The sequence below is a fragment of the Salmo trutta genome, chromosome 14, assembly GCF_901001165.1.
Source record: "Salmo trutta chromosome 14, fSalTru1.1, whole genome shotgun sequence".
Classification (NCBI taxonomy): Eukaryota; Metazoa; Chordata; class Actinopteri; order Salmoniformes; family Salmonidae; genus Salmo; species Salmo trutta.
Window position 1 is genome coordinate 7,274,677 of NC_042970.1, and position 21,730 is coordinate 7,296,406.

General features: G+C 43.1%; 1 protein-coding gene across 1 annotated transcript in view; it reads right to left on the reverse strand.

Annotated features, from left to right (window-relative positions):
* LOC115207302 (acid-sensing ion channel 1-like) overlaps positions 1 to 21,730 on the reverse strand; it is a 343,093-nt gene that overhangs the window by 307,170 nt on the left and 14,193 nt on the right. Inside the window, exon 2 of the mRNA XM_029774287.1 lies at positions 9,185 to 9,380. Within this exon, the coding sequence (XP_029630147.1) occupies positions 9,185 to 9,380 (196 nt within the window). The remainder of the gene's footprint in view (positions 1 to 9,184; positions 9,381 to 21,730) is intronic.

The following is a 21,730-nucleotide window of genomic DNA, read 5'->3' on the forward strand; positions in this document are numbered from 1 at the left end:
GTGTACCAAAACGTTGGTACTTTTTTTCCCAATACTATAACGTGAAAAAATGGACCGGTATTTGAATTTGTTACCGTCGGTTGTTCTATCATATGTGTCGTACGTTTTGGAAAATCAACTGAAATGTATTGAACTTATTAGAAAATGTATTAAATTTGCTCAAGTGTAGGCATATCACAATTCGTGAACCGAATGCATCAGTGATTTTTATATTCCCTGCAACTTTCTGAAGAGGTGACAGCACAGGAATGACTCTGTCTGTGTGTGATGTCTACCACTTTGTGTAGCCGTTAGCGATGCTAATGATAACCGTCTTCAGGCAGATGAAAATACTTTCCCCAATAACCTTAAAAGTAATCAATTAAAAGTTAACTACAAAGTATCTTATATGCCTACCTGATTATTTGCATCAATCCTGTGGGCATTTGTTTTGAAAACTCCATCACAAATGCACTACAGAAACAGCGCTAACCCAACAACAGTGCTAGGTGCCTGTGCTACAGAAACAGCGCTAACCGAACAACAGTGCTAGGTGCCTGTGCTACAGAAACAGCGCTAACCCAACAACAGTGCTAGGTGCCTGTGCTACAGAAACAGCGCTAAGCCAACAACAGTGCTAGGTGCCTGTGCTACAGAAACAGCGCTAACCCAACAACAGTGCTAGGTGCCTGTGCTACATAAACAGCGCTAACCCAACAACAGTGCTAGGTGCCTGTGCTACAGAAACAGCGCTAAGCCAACAACAGTGCTATGTGCCTGTGCTACAGAAACAGCGCTAAGCCAACAACAGTGCTAGGTGCCTGTGCTACATAAACAGCGCTAACCCAACAACAGTGCTAGGTGCCTGTGCTACAGAAACAGCGCTAAGCCAACAACAGTGCTAGGTGGCTGTGCTACAGAAACAAGGGTAACTACACTCAAAAATCAAAATTTCATAGGTTTTTCCCAGACCTCAAAAGTGGTCTCCTGATGTGGTTTAAGCATCGTTGTAGACTTAGAACATCCAATATTATTGTTTTTCTATTGAAAAATCAGTCCTTCTGGTATCACACTAGTGTGTGAGTGTGCCCGTGTTCAGTACTGTCAGCGTACAAGTCAATATGGAGGAGAGATGAATTGAGACACACAGACATCCAAGAACATACAGTGCATTTGGATTTTCTTATTCTTAAATTGATTACATCGTTTTTTCCCCCCTCATCAATCTACACACAATACCCAATAATGACAAAGTAAAAACAGTAACTATTTTATTTATTTTAGCAAATTGATTAAAAATGAAAAACAGAAATATCACATTTACATAAGTACTCATTTACATAACTATTACTCAATACTTTGTTGAAGCACCTTTGGCAGTGATTACAGCCTCAAGTCTTCTTGGGTATGACGCTACAAGCTTGGCACACCTGAATTTGGGGAGTTTCTCCCATTCTTCTCTGTAGATCCTCTCAAGCTCGGTCAGGTTGGATGGGGAGCGTCGCTGCACAGCTATTTTCAGGTCTCTCCAGAGATGTTTGATCAGGTTCATGTCCGGGCTCTGGCTGGGCCACTCAAGGACATTCAGAGACTTGTCCCAAAGCCACTTCTGCGTTGGCTGTCTTGGCTGTGTGCTTAGGGTTGTTGTCTTGTTGGAAGGTGAACCTTCACCCCAGTATGAGGTCCTGTCCGCTCTGGAGCAGGTTTTCATCAAGGATATCGCTGTACTTTGCTCTGTTCATCTTTCCCTCAATCCTGACTAGTATCCCAGTCCCTGCTGCTGAAAAACATCCCCACAGCATGCTAGCATGCTAACACCCACCATGCTTAATCATAGGGATGTTGCCAGGTTTCTTCCAGACGTGACACTTGGCATTCAGGCCAAAGAGTTCAATCTTAGTTTCATCAGACCAGAGAATCTTGTTTCTCATGGTCTGATAGTCCTTTAGGTGCCTTTTGGCAAACTCCAAGCGGGCTGTCATGTGCCTTTTACTGAGGAGTGGCTTCCATCTGGCCACTCTACCATAAAGGCCTGATTGGTGGAGTGCTGCAGAGATGGTTGTCCTTCTGGAAGTTTCTCCCATCCCTTGGAGCTCTGTCAGAGTGCCCATCGGGTTCTTGGTGACCTCCTTGTCCAAGACACTTCTCCCCCGATTGCTCAGTTTGGCCGGGCAGCCAGCTCTAGGAAGAGTCTTGGTGGTTCCAAACTTCTTCCATTTAAGAATTATGGAGGCCACTGTGTTCTTGGGTACTTTCAATGCTGCAGAAATGTTTTGGTACCCTTCCCCAGATCTGTGCCTCGACACAATCCTGTCTCAGTACTCTACGGACAATTCCTTTGACCTGATGGCTTGGTTTTTGCTCTGAGATGCACTGTCAACTGTGGGACCTTATATAGACAGGTGTGTGCCTTACCAAATCATGTAAAATCAATTGAATTTACCACAGGTGGACTCCAATCAAGTTGTAGATACATCTCAAGGATGACCAATGGAAACAGGATGCACCTGAGCTCAATTTCAAGTTTCATAGCAAAGGGTCTGAATGCTTATGTAAATAAGGTACTTCTGTCTTTTAAATTTGCAAACATTTCCAAAAACCTATTTTCGCTTTGTCATTTTTGGGTATTCAGTTCAGATTGCTCAGGATTTTTTTTTATTGTGTGCATTTTAGAATAAGGCAGTAACATAACAAAATGTGGGAAAAGTCAAAGGGTCTGAATATTTTCCAAATGCACTGTATAAATCAGGAAGAGACAAATTCCACAAAATGCTGCGGCTAGCATCAAGTGAGATGTGAAATGCCGTTTCTATGAATACAGACGTAAACCAAGTGGCCTAAGTATCATCAAGTCAATGTGAGGGCCTGGACATATTCCGTTTGAAAGGGCAAAACTTCCCAAAAATAACAAATACAATGGTCAATTCAAACTACTAAAATCATTTTCAAGCTGATTAAATCAATTTACATTGAAAAACCACACATCTGTATGTGAGTGTGTGCGGTGTCTATGACTGTCTGTGTGTCTGTGTATACGTGTGTGTGTGTGTGTGTGTGTGGTGTGTGTGCATAAACAACCAGAAGTTGCCTGTGTTAGTAACAGGGGATGACTCTTTCCACACCATTTGATCTGCATCTCAAATTGCATCACATCCCCTATATAGTGCACAACTTCTGATCAAAGCTAGTGCACTATGTAGGGAATAGGGTGCCATTTGGGACACAGACCAAATGAGTGCTCTCTGCTGAGCTGTTGGCCATACAGGTCTAATCTACATTACATCCCACATCATCACAAACAAACACAGAGACATCACATTACTAAAGTGACCCTCACAAAGGAGTAGAGACTACATTATGATACTACATTATAATACTACATTATGATACTACAATATGATACTACATTATGATACTACATTATGATACTACATTATGATACTACCTTATAATACTACATTATGATACTACATTATGATACTACATTATGATACTACATTATGATACTACCTTAATACTACATTATGATACTACATTATGATACTACATTATGATACTACATTATGATACTACCTTATAATACTACATTATGATACTACATTATGATACTACATTATAATACTACATTATGATACTAAATTATGATACTACATTATGATACTACATTATGATACTACATTATGATACTACCTTATAATACTACATTATGATACTACATTATAATACTACATTATGATACTACATTATGATACTACATTATGATACTACATTATGATATTACATTATAATACTACATTATGATACTACATTATGATACTACCTTATGATACTACATTATAATACTGCATTATGATACTACATTATGATACTACATTATGATACTACATTATGATACTACATTATAATACTACATTATGATACTACATTATGATACTACATTATAATACTACATTATGATACTACATTATAATACTACATTATGATACTACATTATGATACTAAATTATGATACTACATTATGATACTGCAGGACCCTCACAGCAGAGTAGAGACTACATTATAATACTACATTATAATACTACATTATGATACTACATTATGATACTACATTATAATACTACATTATAATACTACATTATGATACTACATTATAATACTACATTATGATACTACATTATGATAGTACATTATGATACTACAGGGACCCTCACAGCAGATTAGAGACTACATTACAGTACCTGGCAGTACACGTTTCTAAGGGCCATAGGGAAAGGTGTGTCTTTCAGACCATGAACATTTTACCTCAGCAGAGGGACAGTGAAGGGCAGGGAGAGGAGAGGAGAGCCACAGCAGTATCCTTGTAGTCGACACAGGAACTCATGTTAGGTCACTTGATGTGGGCTGAGTATTTTGGTTGATCAAAGAAGTTAATGATACAGCTTTCAGATGAAAGATACAGTGAGGGAAAAAAAAGTATTTGATACCCTGTTGATTTTGTACGTTTCCCACTGACAAAGAAATGATCCGTCTATAATTTTAATTGTAGATTTATTTGAACAGTGAGAGACAGAATAACAACAAAAAAATCCAGAAAAACCCATGTCAAAAATGTTATAAATTGATTTGCATTTTAATGAGGGAAATAAGTATTTGACCCCCTCTCAATCAGAAAGATTTCTGGCATCCAGGTGTCTTTTATACAGGTAACGAGCTGAGATTAGGAGCACACTCTTAAAGGGAGTGCTCCTAATCTCAGCTTGTTACCTGTATAAAAGACACCTGTCCACAGAAGCAATCAATCAATCAGATTCCAAACTCTCCACCACGGCCAAGACCAAAGAGCTCTCCAAGGATGTCAGGGACAAGATCGTAGACCTACACAAGGCTGGAATGGGCTACAAGACCATCGCCAAGCAGCTTGGTGAGAAGGTGACAACAGTTGGTGCGATGATTCGCAAATGGAAGAAATACAAAAGAACTGTCAGTCTCCCTCGACCTGGGGCTCCATGCAAGATCTCACCTCGTGGAGTTGCAATGATCATGAGAACGGTAAGGAATCAGCACAGAACTACACGGGAGGATCTTGTCAATGATCTCAAGGCAGCTGGGACCATAGTCACCAAGAAAACAATTGGTAACACACTACGCCGTGAAGGACTGAAATCCTGCAGCGCCCGCAAGGTCCCCCTGCTCAAGAAAGCACATATCCATGCCCGTCTGAAGTTTGCCAATGAACATCTGAATGATTCAGAGGACAACTGGGTTAAAGTGTTGTGGTCAGATGAAACCAAAATGGAGCTCTTTGGCATCAACTCAACTCGCTGTGTTTGGAGGAGGAGGAATGCTGCCTATGACCCCAAGAACACCATCCCCACCATCAAACATGGAGGTGGAAACATTATGCTTTGGGGGTGTTTTTCTGCTAAGGGGACAGGACAACTTCACCGCATCAAAGGGACGATGGACGGGGCCATGTACCGTCAAATCTTGGGTGAGAACCTCCTTCCCTCAGCCAGGGCATTGAAAATGGGTCGTGGATGGGTATTCCAGCATGACAATGACCCAAAACACACAGCCAAGGCAACAAAGGAGTGGCTCAAGAAGAAGCACATTAAGGTCCTGGAGTGGCCTAGCCAGTCTCCAGACCTTAATCCCATAGAAAATCTGTGGAGGGAGCTGAAAGTTCGAGTTGCCAAATGTCAGCCTCGAAACCTTAATGACTTGGAGAAGATCTGCAAAGAGGAGTGGGACAAAATCCCTCCTGAGATGTGTGCAAACCTGGTGGCCAACTACAAGAAACATCTGACCTCTGTGATTGCCAACAAGGGTTTTGCCACCAAGTACTAAGTCATGTTTTGCAGAGGGGTCAAATACTTATTTCCCTCATTAAAATGCAAATCATTTTATAACATTTTTGACATGCGTTTTTCTGGATTTTTTTATTGCTATTCTGTCTCTCACTGTTCAAATAAACCTACCATTAAAATTATAGACTGATCATTTCTTTGTCAGTGGGCAAACGTATAAAATCAGCAGGGGATCAAATACCTTTTTCCCTCACTGTACATGGAGGATACATGGACTCTACTACGTGGAGGCTACATGGACTCTACTATGTGGAGGCTACATGGACTCTACTACGTGGAGGCTACATGGACTCTACTATATGGAGGCTACATGGACTCTACTATATGGAGGCTACATGGACTCTACTACGTGGAGGCTACATGGACTCTACTACGTGGAGGCTACATGGACTCTACTACATGGACTCTACTACATGGAGGCTACATGGACTCTACTATGTGGAGGCTACATGGACTCTACTACGTGGAGGCTACATGGACTCTACTATATGGAGGCTACATGGACTCTACTATATGGAGGCTACATGGACTCTACTACGTGGAGGCTACATGGACTCTACTACGTGGAGGCTACATGGACTCTACTACATGGACTCTACTACATGGAGGCTACATGGACTCTACTATATGGAGGCTACATGGACTCTACTACGTGGAGGCTACATGGACTCTACTATATGGAGGCTACATGGACTCTACTATGTGGAGGCTACATGGACTCTACTACATGGAGGCTACATGGACTCTACTACGTGGAGGCTACATGGACTCTACTATATGGAGACTACATGGACTCTACTACATGGAGGCTACATGGACTCTGCTACGTGGAGGCTACATGGACTCTGCTACGTGGAGGCTACATGGACTCTGCTATGTGGAGGCTACATGGACTCTGCTACGTGGAGGCTACATGGACTCTACTACATGGAGACTACATGGACTCTACTACATGGAGGCTACATGGACTCTGCTATGTGGATCCTACATGGACTCTACTACATGGAGGCTACATGACTCTACTACGTGGAGGCTACATGGACTCTACTACATGGAGGCTACATGGACTCTACTACATGGAGGCTACATGGACTCTGCTACGTTGAGGCTACATGGACTCTACTACATGGAGGCTACATGGACTCTACTACATGGAGGCTACATGGACTCTGCTACGTTGAGGCTACATGGACTCTACTACATGGAGGCTACATGGACTCTACTATGTGGAGGCTAAATGGACTCTACTACATGGAGGCTACATGGACTCTACTACGTGGAGGCTACATGGACTCTACTACGTGGAGGCTACATGGACTCTACTACGTGGAGGCGACATGGACTCTACTACATGGAGGCTACATGGACTCTACTACGTGGAGGCTACATGGACTCTGCTACGTGGAGGCTACATGGACTCTGCTACGTGGAGGCTACATGGACTCTGCTACGTGGAGGCTACATGGACTCTGCTACGTGGAGGCTACATGGACTCTGCTACGTGGAGGCTACATGGACTCTACTACATGGAGGCTACATGGACTCTACTATGTGGAGGCTACATGGACTCTACTACGTGGAGGCTACATGGACTCTGCTACGTGGAGGCTACATGGACTCTGCTACATGGAGGCTACATGGACTCTACTATGTGGAGGCTACATGGACTCTGCTACGTGGAGGCTACATGGACTCTACTACATGGAGGCTACATGGACTCTGCTATGTGGAGACTACATGGACTCTACTACATGGAGGCTACATGGACTCTACTACATGGAGGCTACATGGACTCTGCTATGTGGATCCTACATGGACTCTACTACATGGAGGCTACATGACTCTACTACGTGGAGGCTACATGGACTCTACTACATGGAGGCTACATGGACTCTACTACATGGAGGCTACATGGACTCTGCTATGTGGAGGCTACATGGACTCTACTACGTTGAGGCTACATGGACTCTACTACATGGAGGCTACATGGACTCTACTATGTGGAGGCTACATGGACTCTACTACATGGAGGCTACACTGAGCCTACTACATGTTTGTCCAACTGGGTTTAAAACCAGGGCTTCTGCATACCACCAGACTGTGTTAGCCCTCTGACCTAAAGCTAGGCATAAGATACATAAACATTACCAGACTGTGTTAGCCCTCTGACCTAAAGCTAGGCATAAGCTAGGGAAGCTAACACAAATCTTAAGGTCTCAGGCTAGGTCACTCATCACCACAGCGTAGTTCACTGAACCACCTATGCTCCATTGTTGTTCAGATGGATCAGATAAATCCGTCACAGAAAGGCAGGGTCTGGAGCTCCATGCTACAGCACAGGGATGCCCTGTGTTAATGTAGCCAGCGGTGGGAACCTAGCTTCACAGAGTTTCCAGACCAGATGAAGAAATGCAGTATTTCTCACCGCTGTATTCTACAGAGACAAAAACCAGGACAGAGTTGCCTGGCATATGTGGAAACAACTGGGTTCCAACCAACTTGGGGCTTCAGCACACCAACTGATGGTTTTAGACCACTGACCTAGAGCCTGAAACTGACCTAGAGCCTGAAACTGACCTAGAGCCTGAAACTGACCTAGAGCCTGAAACTGACCTAGAGCCTGAAATTGACCTAGAGCCTGAAACTGACCTAGAGCCTAGAATTAACCTAGAGCCTGAAACTGACCTAGAGCCTGAAACTGACCTAGAGCCTGAAACTGACCTAGAGCCTGAAACTGACCTAGAGCCTAAAATTGACCTAGAGCCTGAAACTGACCTAGAGCCTAAAATTGACCTAGAGCCTGAAACTGACCTAGAGCCTAGAATTGACCTAGAATTGACCTAGAGCCTAGAATTGACCTAGAATTGACCTAGAGCCTAAAATTGACCTAGAGCCTAGAATTGACCTAGAGCCTGAAACTGACCTAGAGCCTAGAATTGACCTAGAGCCTAAAATTGACCTAGAGCCTAGAATTGACCTTAGAATTGACCTAGAGCCTAGAATTGACCTAGAGCCTAGAATTGACCTAGAATTGACCTAGAGCCTAGAATTGACCTTGCAGCGTTAAGACAAGTCTTCTGGTCTCAGGTAAGGTTACTGATCGAGAGCGAGAGCATAATTCACCGAACCACCTCCGTTGCACGCGCTACAATGTCACTCACCACTTTGAAGTGGATGATCAGCTACATCGGATAAAACCATTATAGAGGAAGGTCCGACCCAGTCAGTCCTACGCTCTATGCTACAACACCATGGCGATGAGCTGTGTTCACGTAGCCAGCAGAGGGCAGACAGCTTAGCATCACAGAGTTTCAACCGGATGCTACATGGTGACTCACCACAGTGAAGTCCTCAGCGCTGCACTCCATCCCGCGGTAGTAGCACGACAGCAGCATGTCCTTGATGTCATGGCCCGTCCGGTCGTAGAACTCTCGCATGTTAAAGGGCCGTGGCTTGAAGTTGAGGAAGTCAGATTTGATCTTCAGGGTTTCCAGAACGCTTTCCTCAACCAGATGAGTGTCTCTGATCTCATACCTTGGAACATGGAAGCAGAAGGACAGTTAGGATCGGTCCTATAGCATCCTATCGGATCTGTTAGAGGACTAGAGGAGGGGTTATTGATCTTCAGGGTCTCCAGGATGCTCTCCTCAACCAGGTGAGACCAGGTGAGTGTCTCTGATCTCACACCTGTGACAGAACAGAATGATAGTTATATGAAAGTTAGAGATAGAACTGAGGGGTCAGAGTTAGTGGTTAGGACACAGAGGAAATTAGACAGAACGGAGAAGTTTTATGTCAACTTTAACAAATCAGATCTTTAGTAACTTCTCATACGCTACATGACCAACAGCATGTGGACACCTGCTCGTCAAACATTTCATTCCAAAATCATGGGCATTAATATGGAGTTGGTCACCCACCACTTTGCTGCTATAACAGCCTTCACTCTTCTGGGAAGGCTATCCACTAGATGTTGGAACATTGTTGCGGGAATTTGCTCCCATATTAAAATAGACATGACGAGCTGCTGATAATAATAAAAACGCGGGGCTATCGATACACTTGGCTACTCATTCATTGCAGCTGCAGCGCGACTGGAAGTAAGGAGAAGCACGTTCTATGTTTTGTAATAGTGTTGAATAAAAACAGTGTTGACAGTGCTGAATAAAAACAGTCTCTCTGTGGTCAGGGTTTTAAAAGTTCTGAAATCTCATGTAGGCTAGTATCAAACACTGCTGTTGCCGGGGAAGCTGTAGGAACGATGATTTGAGCTATCCGATTGGCCAGCGCAGTAGGCAAACTCGATTTAGCCACAGATCCCCTAGTTCACCAGGTAGGCAGAGTTTGTCATTTCAGACAAACTAAATGGTTCAAAATGGGAACACTTTGTTTACCCGATGCTCAGGGCTTCTGAATCAAGTGCATCTACCACCAACAGCACAACACAATAAAACATTTAAAAAAGGAGAGCAAGCCCCTAGCACATCCTCTATCACAGCCTCTAGCACAGCCTCTATCACAGCCTCTATTGTTGGCTTTATCACAGCCTCTATCACAGCCTCTAGCACAGCCTCTATCACAACCCCTAGCACAGCCCCTAGCACAGCCTCTATCATAGACTCTAACGTTGGCTTTATCACAGTCTCTAACACAGCCCCTAGCACACCCTCTATCACATCCTCTATCACAGCCTCTATCACAGCCCCTATCACAGCCTCTATCACAGCCTCTATCACAGCCTCTATCACAGGCTCTATCACAGTCTCTATCGTTGGCTTTATCACAGACTCTAACACAGCCCCTAGCACATCCTCTATCACATCCTCTATCATTGGCTTTATCACAGCCTCTAACGTTGGCTTTATCACAGCCTCTAACGTTGGCTTTATCACAGCCTCTAACGTTGACTTTATCGTAGTCTCTATCGTTGGCTTTATCACAGAAATGTTTGGTGATCGACTAGGAATGACTTGAAGATCGACCTGCGGTCACTAAGCGATCGACTGGTTGGTGACTATTGTCCTAGAGACATCTAGTCTTCTCAGACCAAGGAGGGAGAGACAGATGAAGGCAGGACACTCAAAGCCCTGTGCTCTGTTAGCTTGATATTAGATATTATCCCCACACTGTCTGTAAAAGTCAATTTAAAGCCGTGACTTTCATTGTGATTGAGTCTGGTCTAGTGGGAGCATAGCCACATCAGGACAACATATACCCCCTGGCAATGGGGGTTTGAGCTGACTCAGGACTACATACTGTATACCCCCTGGCAATGGGGGTTTGAGCCAACTCAGGACCACATATACCCCCTGGCAATAGGGGTTTGAGCTGACTCAGGACCACATACTGTATACCCCCTGGCAATGGGGGTTTGAGCTGACTCAGGACCACATACTGTATACCCCCTGGCAATGGGGGTTTGAGCTGACTCAGGGCAACATATACCCCCTGGCAATGGGGGTTTGAGCTGACTCAGGACCACATACTGTATACCCCCTGGCAATGGGGGTCTGAGCTGACTCAGGACAACATACTGTATACCCCCTGGCAATGGGGGTTTGAGCTGACTCAGGACCACATACTGTATACCCCCTGGCAATGGGGGTTTGAGCTGACTCAGGACCACATACTGTATACCCCCTGGCAATGGGGGTTTGAGTTGGCTCGGGACTACATACTGTATACCCCCTGGCAATGGGGGTTTGAGCTGACTCAGGACCACATACTGTATACCCCCTGGCAATGGGGGTTTGAGCCATTCTTGTCTGAGCCCCCCCACTACAATCGATCTATCTCTACATTCCCTGCCGTTTTAAAATAGTACACTATTAAGATCCAATCTGGTTTAACAAAAACAATAGCTGTGATGTTCAGTTGAAGTCAAGTAGAGGGAGTAACAAAAGATCTTAGCGAGATGAATCGCTCATCATTAGTCAGCAATCTCCAACAACAATCACAACTACATGAATTGGCAGTGGGGGGAGAGAGAGAGAGAGTCCACTTTGGTGAAACTAAGAGCCTATTCTAGTGCAGTAATTCAGGTCAAGTGCCCTTCAGAGAACGTTCAGCGTGGTATTAAAAGAGCTACGTCCAAAACCATCAGGTATCGTTTCTGAAGTGTCCACCCTGAACACACACACACACACACACACACACACACACTTCACTGCAATTGTGGATGCCAATTACCCGCAAGCTATTCAAGGTATACTGTAACTGTAGCCCGAGATTGTTTCACGCCTCAAAAGGTGTCTGCATGAGGCTATTCCTCCCTGTCACTATCAACCCCCAACACCTGTTCAGGTTACACACACACGGTTACTAATTAACCTTCCTTAATAACAGCACCCTCCACCAAGTAGGCAGTCCATTTAAAGACCATAATAACGAAGGAATAAGCAATTAGTGGACACAAACGTCCACATGCAATATATGACGGTTGTTAGTGATTATTATTATGTTGTAGACCTGCAAAATGTTTTAGATTAAAGAATAGAGAACAACAAAAGTCTCCTCAAACAATAAGCGTATGGTTATATAAGGACAAAGAAATAAAAAACAACATCTGTTGTCGAGCGTTGTTGTTATCATCATACATACCTGACAATATCTTTACTGTGTGTAGTTAACTTTGGGCCCGCAGTAGCCACATACAGAGAACAAAACTTCCTCAGTCCTCCCACAATAACTTGCCTAGTTAAATAAAGGTTAAATTAAAATAAATCAATAAAATTAAATAAGCACAGTGAAATACAGGACAAACTTTAAGGCACCAAAGTTAACATCATTACGTCACAACGCAAACTGAGATATTAAAATACTATCATGAAAAACCACTGAAATGAAGATACATTTTATGTGATTAAAACGGAGATTTTAATATGTTTCAATACGGCAAGAGTTTAAATCGGTTTGTTGTGTTCAATACTTTAAAATTGCAGAGTTATTCCAACAAAACCACATTATAAAAAAAAACTCTATAATGACAGAACAAATGCCCTGTCTAACTCTAATCTAGTTTACAGGATCTGCTTTTTATGTGTTTACTAGGAGCCCCGTTAGATTTAACAGAAGCAGCAGCAGCTACTCTTCCTGGGGTCCACAAGAAACACAAAACTTGACAAGTAACAAAACACACTGATACACAAGGACAGTCACACACATTTAAAATACAACCATATACAAACAATACAACAACAGAAAGTATGTACGTGTTAGAGTGTGTGTGTGTCCCCTCACAATCCCTGCCGTTATATGAGATGTTGTTTAATCTGTTTTTTTTTTAAAAGGTCATTTTTCTGTTTTCTTGAGTAATAGGAGATGGGAAGAAGTTCCACGCGATCATGGCTCTGAATAATACTGTGTGTTGCTGTGAATTCGTTTTGGATGTAGGAACGGTGAAGAGACCCCTGGTGGCATGTCTTGTGGGGTATGTATGGGTGTCTGAGCTGAATGTTATTTGATTATGCAGACAATCTGGATTTTTCATCACAGTGATATTTCTCATCAAAACTACAAGAGAAGCAGTTCATCTCTCGTCAACCATCGACCAGGAAAGACATGGTATGCATGTTGTTGATGTTAGCTCTGTATGTGCGGTTAAGGGCAAGGTGCGCTGCTCTGTTCTGAGGCAGCAGCAGCTTTGCCAGGTCTTTCTTTACCTGCACCTGACCATATTACCAGACAGTAATCAAGGGGACCAGAGCCTGAACAATTAGTACAGTTGATCTTTGTGTCAAAAACACAGAACGTCTTATTATAACAGACACACCTCTCCCCATCTTCACAACAACTTTGTTAATATGACTGGACCGTGATCATTGATAATGTTATAACTAGAAGTTTAGCTTCCTCAACTTGTTCAATAGTCACACCCTTTATACACGACTCCAGTTGAGGTTTAGGTCTTAGAGAATGAACCAAATACAATGATTTTGGTTTTAGATGTATTGTATAAGAACAGTTTATTATTAAATCACCCATTCTGATTGTAACTCCTTATCTAAAATATCAGTGAGCTCACTGGCTTTGGGTGCTGGCATGTAGAGTGTGGAATCATATCCAAAATACATAGTCATTCTAGCTTTGTCTAAGACCAGTGGCAAATCATTTGCAGAAATAGAGAAGGGTAACGGCCCAAGGCAACAGCCCTGAGGGACACCGCATGGTATATATATATATATATATATATATATATATATATATATATATATATATATGTGATGTTAGAGAAGCTTCAAATTGGAGAACACTCACTGGGTTCTATTGGATAAATAACTCAAACCATGTGATGGCAGGGGATATAAAACCATAGCAAATTAGTTTCTTCAATAACAATTTATGATCAATAACATCAAAGGCTACTCTTAAATCTAACTCTACAGCTCCAACTAACATCTTATTAACCATTTATTTTTAACCAAATCATCAGTCGTCTGAGTCAGAGCAGTACCAGTTGAGTGCCCTTCTCTATATGCATGCTGAACGTCAGTAGTTAACTTGTGCTCTGAAAAATAGCATTGCATTTGTTCAAAACACAAATCCCTCCATCAGTTTACTAAACAGGAAGCAAACTGATTGGGCTGCTGTTAGAGCCAGCAAAGGGTGCTTTTTCTATTTTTAGGCAGCGGAATTACTTTAACTTCCTTCCACGGCTGTGGACACACACACAATCCTTTAGGCTTTGGTTAAAGACATGGCAAATAGAGATGACAATACAGTCTCAATAGTTGTGTTGTTCATGTGTATAATATGATGTTATTCAGTGTATATAGTTTGATTAATTAACACTTCTCTGTTATCTTTGTTTAGATTTAAAATCCGATCATAGTTCTGAGTTAATCCATTTTTTTTCTCTACAGCATGACAACTAGGTATCATTATACGTAGAGTTAGTCAGAGCCCACAAACTATAGTTCTATGTTTAAAATCGAATTATATATCATAATATACAATAAAATAATACACAAACAAATATACAATAAGCACTCTTTGTTGACAGGATTCAGTTTGTTCCATATTATGACAGAGGAGAGAAATGTGAATGCTGTTGTGCTTTAAAGGTCCAATGCAGTCAAAATGTAGTTTTTTTCAGTGTTTTGTATCAACAGCTGATGAAACTAACACTGTAGACGTGTGAAAGCGTTTTATCAGTGTTATTCCCTGACAGTTGCTGATTGAAAATACAATCCACACAGGACCTTCTAAATCAGCAGGTTTGCATGGGCGGGAGCGGTGACATCACCATGCGGTAAATTGGTTAATAGACCGATAACAAAGAGAGTTCCAAACTTCTCGTCCAATAACATCTAGTTTAAATGTTTCGCTTCCCCTACTAATACCACTCCCAGACAGTCCTAGCAAAAGTCTTGCTTGAGAAATTGTTTGTTTTAAAAGCTATTTTTGCCCATTTTAACAGAAATCTATCTGTAAGGTAATTCACATTTACCCAGAAATGATTTGATATTGAGATAAAAGCGGCTGCATTGGGCCTTTATAGTGAGAAGCCACTAATAGTTGTAAAATTGTATATAGGAATGATATATAAATGGTAGCTAACACTTCCGTAATAGCGATCATACTGCATATCATACACTGATGTGCAATTTAGTGTAAATAATTAGACCTTTATTATATATTTGCTTTTTTATGTATTTATATATATATATACTGTATGACTTATAGGATTCTATACAATCTAATGAAAGTGTATATTACCTCACATATTGCTTTAGTTAGTTCTGATGAAAAGTATTGACTTGGCACACTATGGGGGTCAGTATCTGTTTTCAGAGTCAAGTCTGATGCATGTGTTCAATGTCAGACTGTCTGTGAATCACTTATGTTATAAGTCTTTGACAATAGCCGAGGGAATGGTCAGGCATGGTCAGGCATGGTCAGGGACCACTTAAAATACCAGAAATAGCTTGAACCTGTAACTGTATACTCGTCAAGAAAAATTCTACTTGCCGCTTGATGTTGTTGCCTTGGGTCACTGCACCGAATGGGCAGTTAGTCAAAGCACACTGGACCTGGGTGTATAACAGCCATGTGGGTTAGTCTACTGTAGTACATCATCAACCTACACTTAAAACTACTTTAAAATAACATTCATATTTGTATTTATATAAAAAAAAGAATAATAAAAGAATGAAGTATTTCATATGATAGAGTATTACTCCTAACAAGCCATAACAAAGCTTGGAACAGGTGGATAACGACTGAGAAAGTTGAACACGGTTCTTTCGTTGGACCAGTTCAAACCGTATCACCCCCAGGTGAGGGAGTACCCGGAATGTCTGCAGTATATAGAGCAGATGTTGTTGAACATGATTAAAACACGGTTTAACCGCTGTACACCAGGTTACCACATCCAGATCTGATTAAAACACGGTTTAACCGCTGTACACCAGGTTACCACATCCAGATCTGATTAAAACACGGTTTATCCGCTGTACACCACATCCAGATCTGATTAAAACACGGTTTATCCGCTGTACACCAGGTTACCACATCCAGATCTGATTAAAACACGGTTTATCCGCTGTACACCACATCCAGATCTGATTAAAACACGGTTTATCCGCTGTACACCAGGTTACCACATCCAGATCTGATTAAAACACGGTTTAACCGCTGTACACCAGGTTACAACATCCAGATCTGATTAAAACACGGTTTAACCGCTGTACACCAGGTTACCACATCCAGATCCGATTAAAACACGGTTTAACCGCTGTACACCAGGTTACCACATCCAGATCTGATTAAAACACGGTTTAACCGCTGTACACCAGGTTACAACATCCAAATCTCTACCGCATCGACACCTTGTCCTGGCTCATCTCAATAACAGCCCAATGCCTTAGTGTGATGTACTGTATTCCTAAACATACCTGAATTGTGCCCCACCGAGCTTCTTATAGCAACACAGGGCTGCCAGGAGAGCACTTAAGACCTTGTGTTGTTGCTCAGAACTCACAGTCACAGCTAAAGCTTTAGTAATGTGGAGGAATATTGCCCCGCCACTGTTCTTCTTTCCATAAACCAATCACAGCACTCTCTGTATTGTACAGGGGGAGAGGGGAGGGGTGGTGGAGAGAGTGGGTGGGGAGAGAAGAGAGAGGGGAGGGTGGTTAAATTAGATGATGAGCCACAAGCACTTTAATTTTCAGGCACCGCAAACGGTTAGATGGTTAGCTGGAGGAATGGAGGGTACATCTGCCTGGTGTCTCTCACTCTCCATCCCTCTCTCTCCCTCTCTCTCTCTCTCTCTCTCAGGGTAAATAGATATACACCAGACAGTGCATTAGTGTTTGACAGATACAATAACTAAAAAGCAAGCTGACAGACATCTATCACTGACAAACACTGTTCTCATCCCCTAGCCGCGTCCTCAGAGCATGCGCAGACCAGCTGGTTGGTGTGTTTATGGACATATTCAATCAATCCCTATCCCAGTCTGCTGTTCCCACATGCTTCAAGAGGGCCACCATTGTTCCTGTTCCCAAGAAGGCTAAGGTAACTGAGCTAAACGACTAATCGCCCCGTAGCACTCACTTCCGTCAGAAGTTACTAGTCAAGGATCATATCATGCTGTTGTGCTTTAAAGGTCCAATGCAGTCAAAATGTCGTTTTTCCTGTGTTTTTGTATCATATTGTACAACAGCTGATGAAACTAACACTGTAGACGTGTAAAAACATTTTATCTGTGTTATTCCCTGACAGTTGCTGATTGAAAATACAATCCACACAGGACCTTCTAAATCAGCAGGTTTGCATGGGCGGGAGTGGTGACATCCCATTGCGGTAAATTGGTTAATAGACCGATAACAAAGAGAGTTCCAAACTTCTCGTCCAATAACATCTAGTTTAAATGTTTCGCTTCCCCTACTAATACCACTCCCAGACAGTCCTAGCAAAAGTCTTGCTTGAGAAATTGTTTTTTTAAAAGCTATTTTTGCCCATTTTGGAAGCATGTGGGCAAAAAAATCATATCACCTCCAAATCAAATGTTATTGGTCACATACACATGGTCAGCAGATGTTAATGTGAGTGTAGCAAAATGCTACCTGCCACCCTAGACCCACTCCAATTCGCTTACCGCCCCAATAGGTCCACAGACGAAGCAATCGCAATCACACTGCACACTGCCCTAACCCATCTGGACAAGAGGAATACCTATGTAAGAATGCTGTTCATGGGTCTCGACCCCGCCCTGTGCAACTGGGTCCTGGACTTCCTGACGGGTCGCCCCAGGTGGTGAGGGAAGGTAACAACATCTCCACCCCGCTGATCCTCAACACTGAGGCCCCACAAGGGTGCGTTCTGAGCCCTCTCCTGTACTCCCTGTTCACCCACGACTGCGTGGCCATGCATCCCTCCAACTCAATCATCAAGTTTGCAGACGACACTACAGTGGTTGGCTTGATTACCAACAACGACGAGACGGCCTACAGGGAGGAGGTGAGGGCCCTCAGAGTGTGGTGTCAGGAAAATAACTACACACTCAACATCAACAAAACAAAGGAGAAGATCATGAACTTCAGGAAACAGCAGAGGGAGCATACCCCCCTATCCACATTGACAGGATAGTTGACAGACCAGCTGTCAGAGCAGCTCACAGATCACTGCACCTGTACATAGCCCATCTGTCAACAGCCCATCCAACTACCTCATCCACATACTGTATGTATTTATTTATTTATCTTGCTCCTTTGCACCCCAGTATCTCTACTTGCACTTTAATCTTCTGCACATCCACCATTCCAGTGTCTAATTGCTATACTGTAATTGCTTCGCCACCATGGGCTATTTATTGCCTTACCTCCCTTATCTCACCTCATTTGCACACGCTGTATATAGATTTTTCTTTTTTCTACTGTATTATTGACTGTATGTTTGTTTATTCCATGTGTAACTCTTGTGTTGTTGTATGTGTCGAACTGCTGTGCTTTATCTTGGTCAGGTCGCAGTTGTAAATGAGAACTTGTTCTCAACTAGCCTACCTGGTAAAATAAAGGTGACATAAAATAATCTATCCATACCCGTCCCCTCTATCCATATCCGTCCCCTCTGTCCATATCCGTCCCCTCTGTCCATATCCGTCCCCTCTGTCCATATCCGTCCCCTCTGTCCATATCCGTCCCCTCTGTCCATATCCATATCCGTCCCCTCGGTCCATATCCGTCCCCTCTATCCATATCCATATCCGTCCCCTCTATCCATATCCGTCCCCTCTGTCCATATCCGTCCCCTCTGTCCATATCCGTCCCCTCTGTCCATATCCGTCCCCTCTGTCCATATCCGTCCCTTCTGTCCATATCCGTCCCCTCTGTCCATATCCGTCCCCTCTGTCCATATCCGTCCCCTCTGTCCATATCCGTCCCCTCTGTCCATATCCGTCCCCTCTGTCCATATCCGTCCCCTCTGTCCATATCCGCCCCCTCTGTCCATATCCGCCCCCTCTGTCCATATCCGTCCCCTCTGTCCATATCCGTCCCCTCTGTCCATATCCGCCCCCTCTGTCCATATCCGCCCCCTCTGTCCATATCCGCCCCTCTGTCCATATCCGCCCCTCTGTCCATATCCGCCCCCTCTGTCCATATCCGCCCCCTCTGTCCATATCCGTCCCCTCTGTCCATATCCGCCCCCTCTGTCCATATCCGCCCCCTCTGTCCATATCCGCCCCCTCTATCCATATCCGTCCCCTCTGTCCATATCCGTCCCCTCTGTCCATATCCGTCCCCTCTGTCCATATCCGTCCCCTCTGTCCATATCCGTCCCCTCTGTCCATATCCATATCCGTCCCCTCTGTCCATATCCGTCCCCTCTGTCCATATCCGTCCCCTCTGTCCATATCCGTCCCCTCTGTCCATATCCGTCCCCTCTGTCCATATCCGCCCCCTCTGTCCATATCCGCCCCCTCTGTCCATATCCGCCCCCTCTGTCCATATCCGCCCCCTCTGTCCATATCCGTCCCCTCTGTCCATATCCGTCCCCTCTGTCCATATCCAATGTCCTAGAGCTCTAGATGACACCTGATTACATCAACCTGCTATGATAAAGAACATAGTCAAAACAAGACATCACTTTTGCATAGAATTAGGAAGCAAATTAGGTGAGAAAATGTGTCACTTCCTTGACAACAGTTCTGCACTGCTCAGTGAAGTGCAAGAAGTATGAATGCCCTGATTTCTGCTGAGGCCGTATTGTTAATGCTGCATGGTCAATGCAGATATCTGATTTACCAGCACCCAGATGCACAATGCACTTCTCTCTCCAGAATGCACTCACTCCTGCCAATTTGTGCATTCACGGTTTCATAACTTCATTGTGTGAATTGTTTGCATTTGATTGTTAGTGTCTATCAATTCCCCATTACATATATCACCAGTAGTACATTTACCATTAATTCCTATCATTTCTAATCTACAATGTTTGTTACTTTGATAAAGGTCATTTATGTTACTGTTTTCAATATTATTATTCCAGTCTTATCGTTTTTATTGTCGGAGTGGACACATTGTTTGCAGAGCGCACAACCTATGCTACACTTGTGACTAACACATTTCGGTTTATTTCATTCCATTTATGAGTTTTGTCAATTTAGTCATCGTCTTTTGTTTGGAGCGCTCCTGTCAATTCTGAGTAAGGACGCTCACGCATGGCCTATAGGCTACCTGGCCTGCGTGCAAAATGTAGACATATAAATGTGCCCATTTGGGGATCTGATAGTATTTCTGATTGGCTTAACACACCACCACTAATGAGCTGTGGAGCTTCTCAAAGTAATGTTTTCTTCTTCACCTCAAACAGAAAGTAAACAAAGTCAGTTGTTAAATAACGATAACAACTCTGCGTGAACGGGAAAAATGTCCTGCTTTGATCTGGTGGAAACGTAATAAAATAGGCCTACCCGATTACCTCTCATCAGTGCTTGTCTTGGACTGAAATAGGTCCTGGTATTCATTTTGGGTGCTGGTACTGTTTATATTTAGGTGCAGGAGCTCCACAATATTTTTGAGCTAATGTTCTATAAGAGAAACAGGATCTCAAGCAGTAGATCATTTGAGGTGTCGGTACTCAGCTCTGGTGAGTCTCCTGTCCAAGTCAACCACTGCTTCTTGTACCTTGATCAAATAGCCTACAGCTGTGTCTGTCTCGAGCTCACTGGCAGGGAAACTCTGAGGGCCCAGAATATTTTATACAATGTGCCAGGCCGGTCCCCCCCGTTAACAGTTGATAAAATGTATCAAGTTCGTTGCAGACAGTCCATGTGTAGCTAATGTGATTTATAGGATATTTATTTTTTATCAGGATATTTTCTACCTGCCGGCTGCAATGTTTTTATTTGTTGGCTTTATGTCGGATATTTTTACATTGTTAGGGGAGGAAGGTAGCCTAGTGGTTAGAGTGTAGAGGCGGCAGGTAGCCTAGTGGTTAGAGCGTAGAGGCGGCAGGTAGCCTAGTGGTTAGAGCGTTGGACTTGTAACCGAAAGGTTGCAAGATCAAATTCCCGAGCTGACAAGGTAAAAATCTGTCGTTCTGCACCTGAACAAGGCAGTTAACCCACTGTTCCCCGGTAGGCCGTCATTGAAAATAAGAATTTGTTCTTAACTGATTTACCTAGTTAAATAAAGGTTAAATAAATAGTTGGCAATAGAAGTATGTTTTTTAGGTTTGTATCATTTTCATTTAGATGTGGATAGGATTTTTCTTAAATCACATGACATTGATGTTTATATATGAAGATGTTATTATAAATTAAATCTACTTAAGTAGTACTTTAAAGTATTTTTACTTAAGTACTTTACACCACTGGGGACAACTCGAGAAAGAATGGCTTCGTTGCTTAGCTGCCTTCCATACTTGGACAATTCTAG